This window comes from Balaenoptera musculus, chromosome 1 (assembly GCF_009873245.2).
Source record: "Balaenoptera musculus isolate JJ_BM4_2016_0621 chromosome 1, mBalMus1.pri.v3, whole genome shotgun sequence".
Taxonomy (NCBI): Eukaryota; Metazoa; Chordata; class Mammalia; order Artiodactyla; family Balaenopteridae; genus Balaenoptera; species Balaenoptera musculus.
In genome coordinates this window covers 98,278,064-98,290,559 of record NC_045785.1, presented here as the reverse complement: position 1 = coordinate 98,290,559, position 12,496 = coordinate 98,278,064, and the positions used below count along the sequence as shown (strand labels likewise).

The following is a 12,496-nucleotide window of genomic DNA, read 5'->3' as shown; positions in this document are numbered from 1 at the left end:
ATGCCAGAAGGCCCTAGAAGTTGGCTGTGAAATTCATTTCAATCACTAATGTTCATATCCTTATCACCCACTAGGTGTCACTACAGATTCACAGCTCAAATAATCTGGAGCAAAGTAACTGGAAACCAGATGTGGTGAGCAATACGTGCTTTTTCATTAAAAAGCACTAAATGTTAACTGGGATATATGTGCTTGTTCACAGAGGCACAAAACAATAAATATATTCTGCCAAAATAAGAGAATAACCTTGTCATAGAGTTCCAATGTCAGCTATGACTATCAAAAATATAATTTTATCTTTTAAGATTAACACAGGTTTATTTATATTTGGGGGAGAAAAAGAACCCTAAAACTTCAAACTACTCCCTTGTCTCATGAGTTGATGTGTAACTACTATAATTTCTGTTCAATTATTTTTAGTATTCAGGGGCTGAAGTTTACCTTTAAACCTTTTTTTTTTTTAAGGTTAGGTTATGTTTAAAAGGTTAGCAATTATTATTGCAATACTTAAGCTACTTTAGAAAATATTACTTTTAATTACCCAAAATAACTTGTATCCTCTAAGTCAGAATTATCCAAAGCAACAGGTTTCTCAAACATTTCTCCACATGTTAATACTGCTAGCCTAATTTAAGTTAAAGCCTAACTTGAACAGCTGTAATGTGTATTGATTTAGTATTCTAGAGTTCAGACATTAAACCAATTCACACTAGCCCTCATCCAAATTAAGTGAAGTTATAAAGGCTCTCTATACTCATAAAAAGATTATTCTTTTCTCTAACTAGAAATTATCTTCTCTTACTAATCATGTATTAGTTAAATCTTAGAACTAGAAGGGACCCTAAAGATCTAGTCCAACTGCCTTTTATTGATGAGAAAATTGGACCCCGAGAGGTTAAATGACTAGTACAAAGTAAAAAATAGGTAACAGAGTCAACCAAGACAATTGCTCCTTCTACTACAAAACAAAACATTCTCAAGTGAATTTGCCTAAAACCTATCTATAGTCCCCAACAGATTAAGGGGATATGCACCTAGAATGACAATTCCAAATTAAAATTCCAGACAAACACAGTAACACACAAATGCCAGCAGATTCCTTCCACAGCCACAATAACTACATCCCGTATTTGGGAAGGTAACTGTTGAAATTTTCCTAGCAAATGCTTATGAAAAATGAAACAGATTTTCATGTTATGTATATGCTTACCTCCAGCTTCTTTTTCTATTAAAAAAAAAAAAGCGATCACAAGACAATCCTAAGAGAATCCAATTAATTTCAAGACTAATGGGTACCCTCATCTCTAATTAAGATGCAGGAGTATCCTGATTAAAATCCCCTAGCAATGACAAACTGTGAACTTGGCTATATTGTGGGGGAAAGGGTAGGAAAAAAAAAGAGGGAAGTTCAATTATATCGCAGTGACAAGATCTTATTTAAACATGTAATTAAAGTCTTTTTAATGACATTCTGGACCTAGTTATGGATTTGCTATTTACAGTGTTAATTAATTCACTCTAACTTGGCAATACATGTACAGTACTGATACATATAAATAAAGCATATCATTGCCCAACCCAAATGACAGGAATCTAAGTTACACAGTTTAGGGCTGTGTTATGTGAGTGTCAGACAGTAAATGACAATGGCTGTGGATGTTTGCTGACAGCCGTGGGGGAAAGTGTTTATATTGCCTAGACAAGTATGCACACAGGAAAGGAGAGCTTCCCTTCCCTTTTAAAAAGTAAATACATATCTCTATTCATACTCGGTTCTCTCACCACAAATCCGTTCACAGAGAAGTTTGGGAACCAATCGTATATTCATAAAAGAACTGCTACAGAGAAGAAATTAAAGAATATGTAACTTCCAATTAATTTATCTAAATCATAATTTACAGATACAGCATCTCAGAAAAATGCTAGAAACTTCCCTTAGCCTACCAGCGGAGTAGGGCAGTTCTTAACCTGGGTTCCACAGATGGGCTTCAAAGGGTCTATGAACCCTTTGAAATTACATATACAATTCTTGTTTATAGAATGAGAAATTTTCTGGGACAAATCTATAGCTTTCATCAGATTCATAAAAGGATCCAAAAATCAACAAAGATTAAGAGCTGCTCCTTTTCCTGAGAAACAAAAACAAGACAGTCACTGATGATCCTTAGCTATTTAATGCACATCAAAAACACAGACAGCTTCCACAATTCTAAAGACAAAAGATATTCAAAAGACGAACAATAAACATGTCAACACACTTGGCTAAGTTTCTATTTTTACTGGTAATAAATATTTTTACTGGAAGCAAACAGCATCAAATCAAGGACCTTCGGGAAAGTCTGAAGCAATGTTTATTCCTTCCTGCCTAAACCTAAAAGGAGAGGGGGCTTTCTGATCTACCATGCTACAAATTTCTACAAGAACACACCTCTATGGAAATGTAGCCCAAGACTTTTGGAAAGAACTCCACAGCATAAACTTGCATTATTTTTCAAATCTCAACTGTTTTTATTTCTTTTAAGTAAGCAGTGGTATAAGTCTTTTTAAGTGTTTCTTTTTGGAATGGCTTATAGAAAATGGCACCCTGGGACCTTTAGCTCTATGTCCCCCAAATTTTCTTTCAAGAATCTCATCCAGGAAGTTTCTTTAAAGAAGATAATTCACCTGATCTGAATCAGGTTGATTTAGGTCAAAACAATCTGAAAACTAGATGTGTCCCAGTGGAAAGCCTCGAAACTTCTCCAGTTCCTCAAAAATGCCACTATATGCCACTCTACTACAGGTCAAGGAGGATGGCAATCCAAAGGTATCACTTGTTGATATTCCCAGATGGCGTGCCGTACAGCCTATAATCACTGGTTGCCACGCATCATTTCTTGTAGATAAATGGTATTCATGTGATAGGCTGCCATCCAATTTGGATGGCTCTGAGCATTCCAATAATACGGCTGAGAAGCAGCAGCATAGTATTCCTGCCACGCCCTGTAGTAAGCCTTCCAGTACTCCTCATAGTCCTGATAGGTATTAGAAAAACTCAGATGTGTTTCCCTATGGTGGTCATACCAAAAATCTTCCTGGGGTTCTGTCTGCAATTGATAGGAAGACCGCCTGGGAAGGTTTCTCCGGCTCTGCTTAGCTCTCTGGTTATGGTTAGCTCCCTCTTTATGCCTTGCCTTTATTTGGATTTCAGGTGATTCCTGATACTCTACTAGACGAGGGGTGTCATTTCCATTCAGAGGTTGTTCCAAAGAGATATGGCCACCCACAGGAATAGATTCCAAGTCTTTCAGCTGAGTATCAGAAGAACCTTCCAAGTATGACTTACTTCCTTTGCTCTGGGAAGAAGTCCTTGAACTGTAAGAATCACTGTCACTCTCAGAGTCTCCAGATTGGCTACTACTTGTCAATATCTGCACTCTCTCTTCAGTAATTCTATTTCTCACAAAACCATTTTGAGGATTCACAGTCTGATCCCCAGGACCTGTGTAGTGTCTGATGATTTCCACAGGTTTCTCTAACCCCTCTTTAATATAGTGTTCATAATCCTCCACCAATTCTGCAAAAGTCAAAGTACATGGCAGATGGGTTTTAAAGGAAGACAGACAAGGAATTTTGGGGAGTGACACAGAAGCTTCTTTGACTTGGTGCTGACTGTTAGTAGAGTTTTCAACAGAGGTCTGAATAGAATTCTTCATTTGCTCTTCCAATTGTACGGCACAGCCCAGTTCTTTTGGTGACATGGCTTTTTCTACAATTCCACACTCTGAGTGGCTTTTCACAGGAAGCTTTTGTTTGGTATTATTTTTTGATTTGACTGATAGTGCAGATACAGAAGTATTTCTAGATGAAGCCATGTGGCTACCATGAGCTTTCTGAGTTTGAAAGGTGCTCTCTATTTTTTGAATTTGTTTTAGGGTCTGTGTAGGTATACTTGCTAAGCCATATGCATGCATGGCAGCTTCAACCTCCACATCCCAATCCAAACATTCTTCCATCAGACCAGGAGGAATAGGATCTACATAAAAGGAATAAAAAAAGTATTAAATCCTCGAGCTGTTCTAGACCAGCATCTTCTGAATGGATTAATAAAGCTTTCCACGGTCAAATAAGAGTAAGCAACAAAATATACTAACACTATACTAAGAAGCTTAATATATTAGTATTTTAAAAGACCTAAGCAAAACTTGCAGTAAAGAAATTTGCCCAAAAATATAAAAGACCCATCCCATACCCCCTCACTCGAAAAGAGCTTATTCTAGGAGTGAGGTATGCCTCTACAGCAATTCTCCCATCTTTCCCCGTCTCCCTCTCCCCAACTCCTCCCCATTATCTCACTACTGATAACAGCAAAACAAGATATTAGAAAATGGATTGTGCTCCCCAAAGCTTACCAACTAGGAAATACTACAACTGCAACTCTGTACCGAAGTAAATCTGCCACCCTATATTCTACCAGGGAGAAATCACTGCCCTCAACAGTGGAGAAAAAAAACCTCCAAGGGGAAAAAAGCCAGATGACTGTGAAAAGATCTGTGGTACCACTGGCACTTGTAAGTTTAAAAAAATTTGCTGGCTCTAACTCTCTAAATTTCCTATCCCATCCAGGCGTGACAATTTGCTTCCACCTGCCCCCAGATCTTTCCAAAGTGTGACCAATTTTCATCTTAGGCAGACTAAGTACACAGAGGCCCTGCTTTACAAAGACCTCACCTGTCTGTTGCTGCTAGTGGTGTTCCATGTATGTGTACCCACTACTCATTCCCTCAGATCTGGATTCTTCAGCTGGGGCTCTTGATCCTTCACTGAAGAGACCCTCTAACTAAACTTGGATTCCTACTAAGGTGACATCCCTTGCTTGCGGAGACCTATCATTCAGGCCACTTTCTCTCCTAATCCTGCTCCAGGCAACTCACCTGAACAGTCTGTTGTCACACAAGTGCCTAGTCCAGTATAGATCTAACACTATAAATGTCATTTTTTCAATTTATTTTTTCCATTATTTATAACTACAAAGATCACCAATAGACTTATACGTAGAGAGAATTAACAAAATATAGTCTTAGAACTGATAGAGAACCTAAAGACCATCTACTCTAAAAACAAATATTTTGTAAATCAGGACATAAGCTTAGAGCAATTTAAAAAATCTGTGAAAATGAGTTATCACAAAGCCAAAACTACTAAAATCCACAGTACTCCCAAACCTGTGCTTCATCTAGCTTTGTAAAAATCACTAAAGGAGTTAAATATAAATTGGTAAAATATTCATTGTTATATTTATTCAATAACTACATAGTCCATCTTCTAAAAGGTCATGTATACACTATATAAGTATACATTTATGTATCTATACAACGTATATATACACACACTAACATGCATACATTAACATATACAGTTGACCTTTGAATAACACGGGTTTGAACTGCGGGTATGAACTGTGCAGGTCCAGTTATACGCAGATTTTTTCCAATACGTACAACAGTACTAAACAATCTGCTGTTGGCTGAATCAGCGGATGCGGAAAGGCAGATATGGAGGGCTGACTATAAGCTATATAGGGATTTATGCTGCGTGGAGGCTCGGCGCCTCTAACCCCCCATTGTTGTTCAAGGGTCAGTTGTATAGCAAATAAACCATATTTCCACCCAGGAGGTTTTTTTTTTTTTTAATAAGTTTGTTTATTGATTGATCGATTGATTGATTGGCTGCATTGGGTCTTCGTTGCTGCGCGCGGGCTTTCTCTAGTTGCGGTGAGCGGGGGCTACTCTTCGTTGTGGCGCACGGGCTTCTCATTGCAGTGGCTTCTCTTATTGTGGAGCATGGGCTCTAGGCTCGTGGGCTTCAGTAGTTGTGGCTCATGGGCTCTAGAGCGCAGGCTCATTAGTTGTGGTACATGGGCTTAGTTGCTCTGCGGCACGTGGGATCTTCCGGGACCATGGATCGAACCCGTGTCCCCTGCACTGGCAGGTGGATTCCTAACCACTGCACCACCAGGGAAGCCCCAAGCTGCTTTTTAAAACTGCTGTCTTGGAAACAATGCATGTTTGAAACTATTAACTATCTCCTGAAAAGTTTTTTAGAAACCCTAAAAAACTCCTGGGTGGGGACTTCCAGGAGCCACAACTACTGAGCCCACGTGTCACAACTACTGAAGCCCGCGTGCCTACAGCCCGTGTTCCGTAACAAGAGAAGCCACTGCAATGAGAGGCCCGCGCACCACAACGAAGAGTAGCCCCTGCTCGCTGCAACTAGAGAAAGCCCGCGCGCAGCAACGAAGACCCAACAAAGACCCAACACAGCCAAAAATAAATAAATTAATTAAAAAAAAAAAAAAGCAGCTTGATAAATGATTCATTAAAATCAAAAGAAAACACTTCAACATTTTCAGAATAGTGTTCACATTAAAGATACTATTCCTTCCCCATGGTGACAAAGGAGAATATGGCAAGAATTACCTTCATAGCAACATAAGAGGTAAAATACATTCCTTGATATAAAAGAATAAAATCAAATTGCAGGGCTACAGAGTAAAATATGGAGTTAATACAGTAGGAAAATATTTTTCATTTTTCATGTGTCATTAGTTAGCTTGCAATCTTCTCCCTGCTACTTATTAGCTGTAAGACCTTACGCAAATATTTAACCTATGCCTCAATATCCTCATCTACAAAAGGTAGATAATAATAGCACATACCTCATGTAATTGTGGTGAGAATTAAATGAGTTAACATATATACTTAGAACAGTATCCAACACATCATAAGTACTCTATGTTAGCTATTATTTTTATTAGGCCTATCATTATTATTTTGACAGCAAAATGAAATAGACAAAATATACCTGGTAAAGGCAGAAGGTTGATCTTACATTTCTGGGCAATTTTCATCACCATATTTTCTTCTTCTCCCCTACAGCAGTAGGTCACTGTCAGTCCCAAAGTACCTAAAGCACAGAAGGAATGCTAAGTAGTAAATCAATTCCAGATAAATGACACTTCAAGTCCACCTGTCACATTATAGCTTCCTTCCCTTAAAGAAAGAACCCAAACTTTTTTCTTTCCTTTTTTTTTTTTTTTACCAAAACGGCCAGCTCTGCCAATCCGATGCATATATGTCTCCCAATCCAATGGTACATCCAGGTTTACAACCAGATTCACGTTCTCAGCATCAATTCCACGGGAAGTCTTGAATTGAAGAAGAGAACAATTGTTTGTTCGCATTAGCCATTGCATGGCACACTGTATTATTCAGTATAACCAAGAGCCAAATTAAGAATAGGAGGATATTTAAGAGCAAGGAGGATATTTAGGAGCAAAGGAAAAGAAAATTCATTTCTAATGACTAATTTCAACAATAAAGATAAAAATATAAAAGACAATTTTAGGAAGAAAGCATATTCCCCAGCACTGGAAAGACAATTATCTTCTGGTATTCTTGTCAGATACCCCCACTTAAAATAATAGATGAAATCTGTATATTTGATAACAGAACTTATGTCCAGATGGATTAGTCACCCAAACTGAACAGGAAATTTACCAAATCTGTGGAAACGAGGACTCTGCAATGAAACTGCTTCAGTTTAGCCATAGCATCAAGACGCTGATTCTGATTCATGTTGCCTAAAAAGACCCAGAAAGAAAGTCATATAAAAACAAGTGAACATACATTTATCAAATCCACAAAAATCAGAAATCATAATTGCCAGTCTTAACACTTTAACAACCAAAGTTAATTCTGTCCTTATATGCAAATCTAGGTTAAGAACTAAAGTCAGGAAAAAAAAAAAAAAAAAAAGACCTAAAGTCAGAATCTTCTAAAATATGGTTAGGCAATCAACTCGAAATTCAATTTTAAATGGTGACTAGGCTATGCCTGTAGATATAACATTATATCTACAAAGTGCCATATGAGGTTTAACAATTCTTAGGAAAATAAAATTGCTTTAACCAGCTGTTTACCAATTCGGTGTTGAAGTGTGATCTATCATCCAAATACTGGTCCATGAGAAAACGGCCTCCCCAGTATCTCATGATATACCACGACTAAATGAGCTTATGCTAACAGGTTAAAAACTAAGCTGACATAGCAATCAAAACTCTAAAAAGGATCTCACTTATCAAAAATTCCTTTAAATCTTTCATTCCTAGGTCAACAGTAATAATTTAGCTTTGTGTCAAAAATGAATCAGTTTTGCCTTCCACAAGACTGTAAAAGTCAATTTAGTTAGCAATTCTTTGCATTTTTTACAATGATTACCTTAAGATAACAAAGACAGACTCTATTTTGTAAAGTTATTAAGTTCTTTGTGGATATAACTCCAGTTTTCTAGTTTTTTAGTATATACCATGTTACTTCTTAAAAAGACAAATCCCAGTGAAAAATAAACCTGAAATTCCTTTTACTCTGAAGACTCAGTGTAACCTCACACTCACAAGACAACTCAGGAAATGGTATCTCTTCCTCCTGACCTTGCAGAAGCTTCAAGTCAGGATACTAGACAAAGGTTAAAGTTAAGAGATGAACTTACCTGAAATGCACTCTGCAGGAAAGCCTTTAGAAGAAAGGATATCAGCCAAGTGTTGTGCTCTATCAAAAATAACACAGAGGGTTATAACTTTACAAATACTGCCCCACACCTATCCTTTTATTTCACAAGTTCCCCAGATGACTTTTTAAGGTACATTACCTGCTGTGTAAATTAGAAAAGACTAAGGCTTGATTAAATGGAATTTTGCTGAACAATTCTTGTAAATGCTGAGTCTTTTCCTCAAAAATCTTATGGGCCAAAGGGTATGAACTGACAACTTTGTAGTACTGCTTCAAACCTACAAAGAAGACTCTTCTGTTAAAATGAACATATTTTCTATAGCAAATATGAAAGCAAAAGCCAACTTAGCAAAGGAAAGCTCCAGAATATCACAAACAAACCCACTAAATATCCAATATCTGTACACACCTATGAGACTCGGATCACTGGAATTTAGTCTTACAAAAGTGGGCTCTCTCATGTACTTTGTCAAAGCATTAGCCAAAAATTCAGGGTAAGTAGCTGACACTGCCAACATCTGTTTACTAGCAGGCAAGGAAGAATAAATCCAACTGCAAAATAGAAGAAAAACACACACACCATGGAAACTATTCAGATGATAATCACCACCTAGAAAAGCAAAAGATAGATACTTTGGGGCACCATTTTAATCGTCAAGTTAGTTATTTTTCTTACTTTATTTGCTCCTGGAAGCTGCCTTCTTCTAAAAGCTTATCTGCTTCATCAAGAATAAAGAGACGTATACTGCCTGGATTCAAGTAGTCAAGTTCTATCAGTTGTTTAATTCTACCTAAAGTCCAGAAAAAAACATATTCAAATATTCATATGCACCAAATCTGTGCAAATTTCAGCCAATGTTGTAATTCTACTTACAGGTTGAATTGCTGACTTTCCTGACCCAACCCTCATTATTCTTTATACACTAAACCACAAATTAGAAATCTTGAGTTCTGATCTTCCCTAAGTCCATTATTTTTTCCCTCACATTTCATCACCAATACGTATGGAAAATAAACACTTCCTGTGAAAAGACTTGTAAGGCACTGAATGCTAGATTATGATTCTGAGTGATTCATGACCTAAGGACTAATACGGAAGCAAAGAATAATCCCAATCCATGGCTTAGAAGGGCTTTCTGAAATCATCTCATTCCTCTTCTTCTCAGAAGCCTATCCCATACTTGTTCTTAAACATCCTTAGAAACAGAAATTTCATAAATTCTGTTGGTAATCCAGTCATGTGTTTATATCTCACTAATCTAATGCTCTTCATTTTTAATCCTCAAAATAATTACCATAATTATCAAAGATTGCCATATTCTTATTGTTATATAGAAGTGTTCAGTTACTTAAAAGCCCCAGTTATTAACAGGCATTGATATCTTACCAGGAGAACCAACAGCAATATGACACTTTTTAAGTCTGGTTTTGTCTTGTGATAATGGAGTCCCTCCGATAAACACATGACACTCTAAGCCTTCCATTTTTATTCCAATGGCTGTGATAACAGAATGTATCTGTATAGCAATTTCTCTTGTAGGAGCCAAGATCAAAATCTAAAAAGAAACATAAAATATACCTTTAACAAGTCGGTAGAATAAATACATAAGGCAGGACTCAAAAAGCTTTACAGTGTTTTTTAACCCAGATATGAGTATCTGGGTTAAAAAACACTGTTGAAGAGTCATCATCAGATATACAAGACTGAGAACTTGAAATACAGCCTGCTGTAACTACTAAACCACAAAGTAAGACTATGAGGATCATACCTGATTCATCTTTATATCCCCAATGCCTGGCATACTGTTTAAGCATAACAAATCTTTGCTGAAGAAATGATCTCCAAACCCAAACCTCCTGTTAATTTGGGTAAGGCTCTCTTAGACCTACTCTGAGAGAACCCAGAAGATGGGAGATCAGTATAATACATTCACTGTAAGTACCACATGCAGTTACCTACAATAGCCAAACACCTCATTACCATGAATCAGGTCAAACGCTAAACCTCACCACAATCTAGTGGGCAAATAAATGAATAAAGAGGGCTTCCCTGGTGGCACAGTGGTTGAGAATCTGCCTGCCAATGCAGGGGACACGGGTTCGAGCCCTGGTCTGGGAAGATCCCACATGCCGCGGAGCAACTGGGCCCGTAAGCCACAATTACTGAGCCTGCGCGTCTGGAGCCTGTGCTCCGCAACAAGAGAGGCCGCGGTAAGTGAGAGGCCCGCGCACTGCGATGAAGAGTGGCCCCCGCTTGCCGCAACTAGAAAAAGCCCTCGCACAGAAACGAAGGCCCAACACAGCCATAAATAAATAAATAAATAAAATTTTTTAAAAAAGAATAAAGAATCCCTATCTGTATTCTCAAGTAATGACAAAATTGACACACATGGCAGACTTATTTTATTTAACACGCAGTAATAATAGAAATCTCTAAACTTCTAACACTAATAATGTGTATTTGGTCACCAACCACACCAACACCACTCAACAGCCTTAAGGTCTACTTTACTTGTATACTTTTCATATGTCTTAACACAATCATTCACTTCTACCTCTGAGGAGCTACTGGTATTTCATCTGACCTGTAGTAAATCCACATAACATACCCTCCTTTGGGTCCTCTGAGCTAAACTCACCTGGGTACTTAGGTTTTCAAGAACAAGAGAGTCCAAAGCAATGGTGGAGAATACACAGGTTTTCCCAGTGCCAGACTTAGCTTGAACAATTAAATCTGAGGAGGAAAAAAAAAAAAATTATCATTAGCCAGGACTGACTGAAGAAGCTTAGGTACCAACATGAAATCCCAGAACTAGACAGGTCTCCAGAGATCACATCCTTAACCACTTTCGTTTTTAAGTTAACTCTAAAACAAACATGTGGCCATATCCAGAAACAGGCCTCCTCCCTGAACCTCCACCATTTCTCTTCTTTTTTTGGCTTAGAAAGCAGAAATTTATTTTCTCAAAGTTTTGGAGGCCAGAAATATGAAATCAAGGTATCAGCCGGGCCACATTCCCTCCTAAGGCTCTATGGTACAATCCTTCCTGTCTCTTCCAGCTTCTGACGGCTGAGACATTTCTTGGCTTGGAGCTGTGTAACTCCAATCTCTGCCTCCATTTTCACATGGCTTTCTTCTCTGCCTTTCTCCCTTCTCTTATAAGGACTCTTGCCACTGGATTTAGGGCCTACCCTAATCCAGGCTGATCTCATCTGAGATCTTTCCTGCCGTTTATATTCCCAAACGTAGAACCACCTGACAGCGTGGAATGGACCTCAACTATCTCCAAATTCAATACTGCGCCTCCGTTTGACAGAGGAGGAAACTGACGCTCGCGTGCGTGCGGCGTCTTGCCCCGGGCCGAGCCCTGCAAGACGGCCGCTCTGGGCCCTTCCCGGCCCTCGCCACGGACTTGGCCGCCGCCGCCCCCTCCTCCGGCCCTTCCGGTCCCTCCAGGGCCCCAGCCCTCACCGAGTCCGCACCGCCCCAGCGGTATGGCCTTGAGCTGCACTGGCGACGGCCGCTCGAAGCCAACCGCCTGCAGCCCCTCCAGCACCGGCCGCGACAGCAGCAGCGACTCGAAGTCCCCCGGCTCCGCCAGCAGCACGTCCCCGGTGCGGGTCCGCGGGCCGCTGATGTCATGAGCCGTCCGCAGACTCCGCACTGGCCGGGGCGCTGGCTCCGGGGCCGCGAACTGCGCGGCCACGCGCTCCGCAGGCATAGTGCTCTCCATAGTCTTTAAGGCCGCCGGGGCTTCAAATGCCGCCGCCATGCTAGCCGCGCCGCCGGATCTCGCGGTACTTGGGGCGAGGCGGAGAGCCTGAGAACAACAAGAGGAAAAACTTTATTGGCAGTCTTCCTGCGAAGACACTGACACTCCCGGCCTCGAAGAGGAGGGGTAAGGGACGGAAGTCGGAGGCTTAGAAAGACTCGGAAACAGCTATAA

At 39.5% G+C, this 12,496-nt stretch overlaps 1 protein-coding gene across 1 annotated transcript; it reads right to left on the bottom strand.

Moving 5' to 3' along the window:
* Positions 1-2,486: 2,486 nt before the first annotated feature.
* DDX20 (DEAD-box helicase 20) lies at positions 2,487-12,365 on the bottom strand. Its single transcript, XM_036870242.1, has 11 exons — positions 12,022-12,365; positions 11,189-11,283; positions 9,937-10,105; positions 9,226-9,340; positions 8,959-9,101; positions 8,689-8,827; positions 8,530-8,588; positions 7,539-7,621; positions 7,081-7,186; positions 6,844-6,945; positions 2,487-4,015 (listed from the first exon to the last, which is right to left on the bottom strand). Exons 1-11 carry the CDS (start codon positions 12,320-12,322, stop codon positions 2,853-2,855), a joined length of 2,475 nt encoding a protein of 824 aa, XP_036726137.1. The 5' UTR covers positions 12,323-12,365; the 3' UTR covers positions 2,487-2,852.
* Between the last annotated feature and the right edge of the window lie 131 nt (positions 12,366-12,496).

Excerpts from the sequence above, each read along its gene's own strand:
- DDX20 (XM_036870242.1), bottom strand. The coding sequence starts at position 12,322 with ATGGCGGCGGCATTTGAAGCCCCGGCGGCCTTAAAGACTATGGAGAGC. Across the intron at positions 7,622-8,529 it reads TCCTGCAGAGTGCATTTCAG|GCAACATGAATCAGAATCAG; the intron begins GTAAGTTCATCT and ends GGGTCTTTTTAG. Across the intron at positions 6,946-7,080 it reads TGGCAGAGCTGGCCGTTTTG|GTACTTTGGGACTGACAGTG; the intron begins GTAAAAAAAAAA and ends TCTGTGCTTTAG.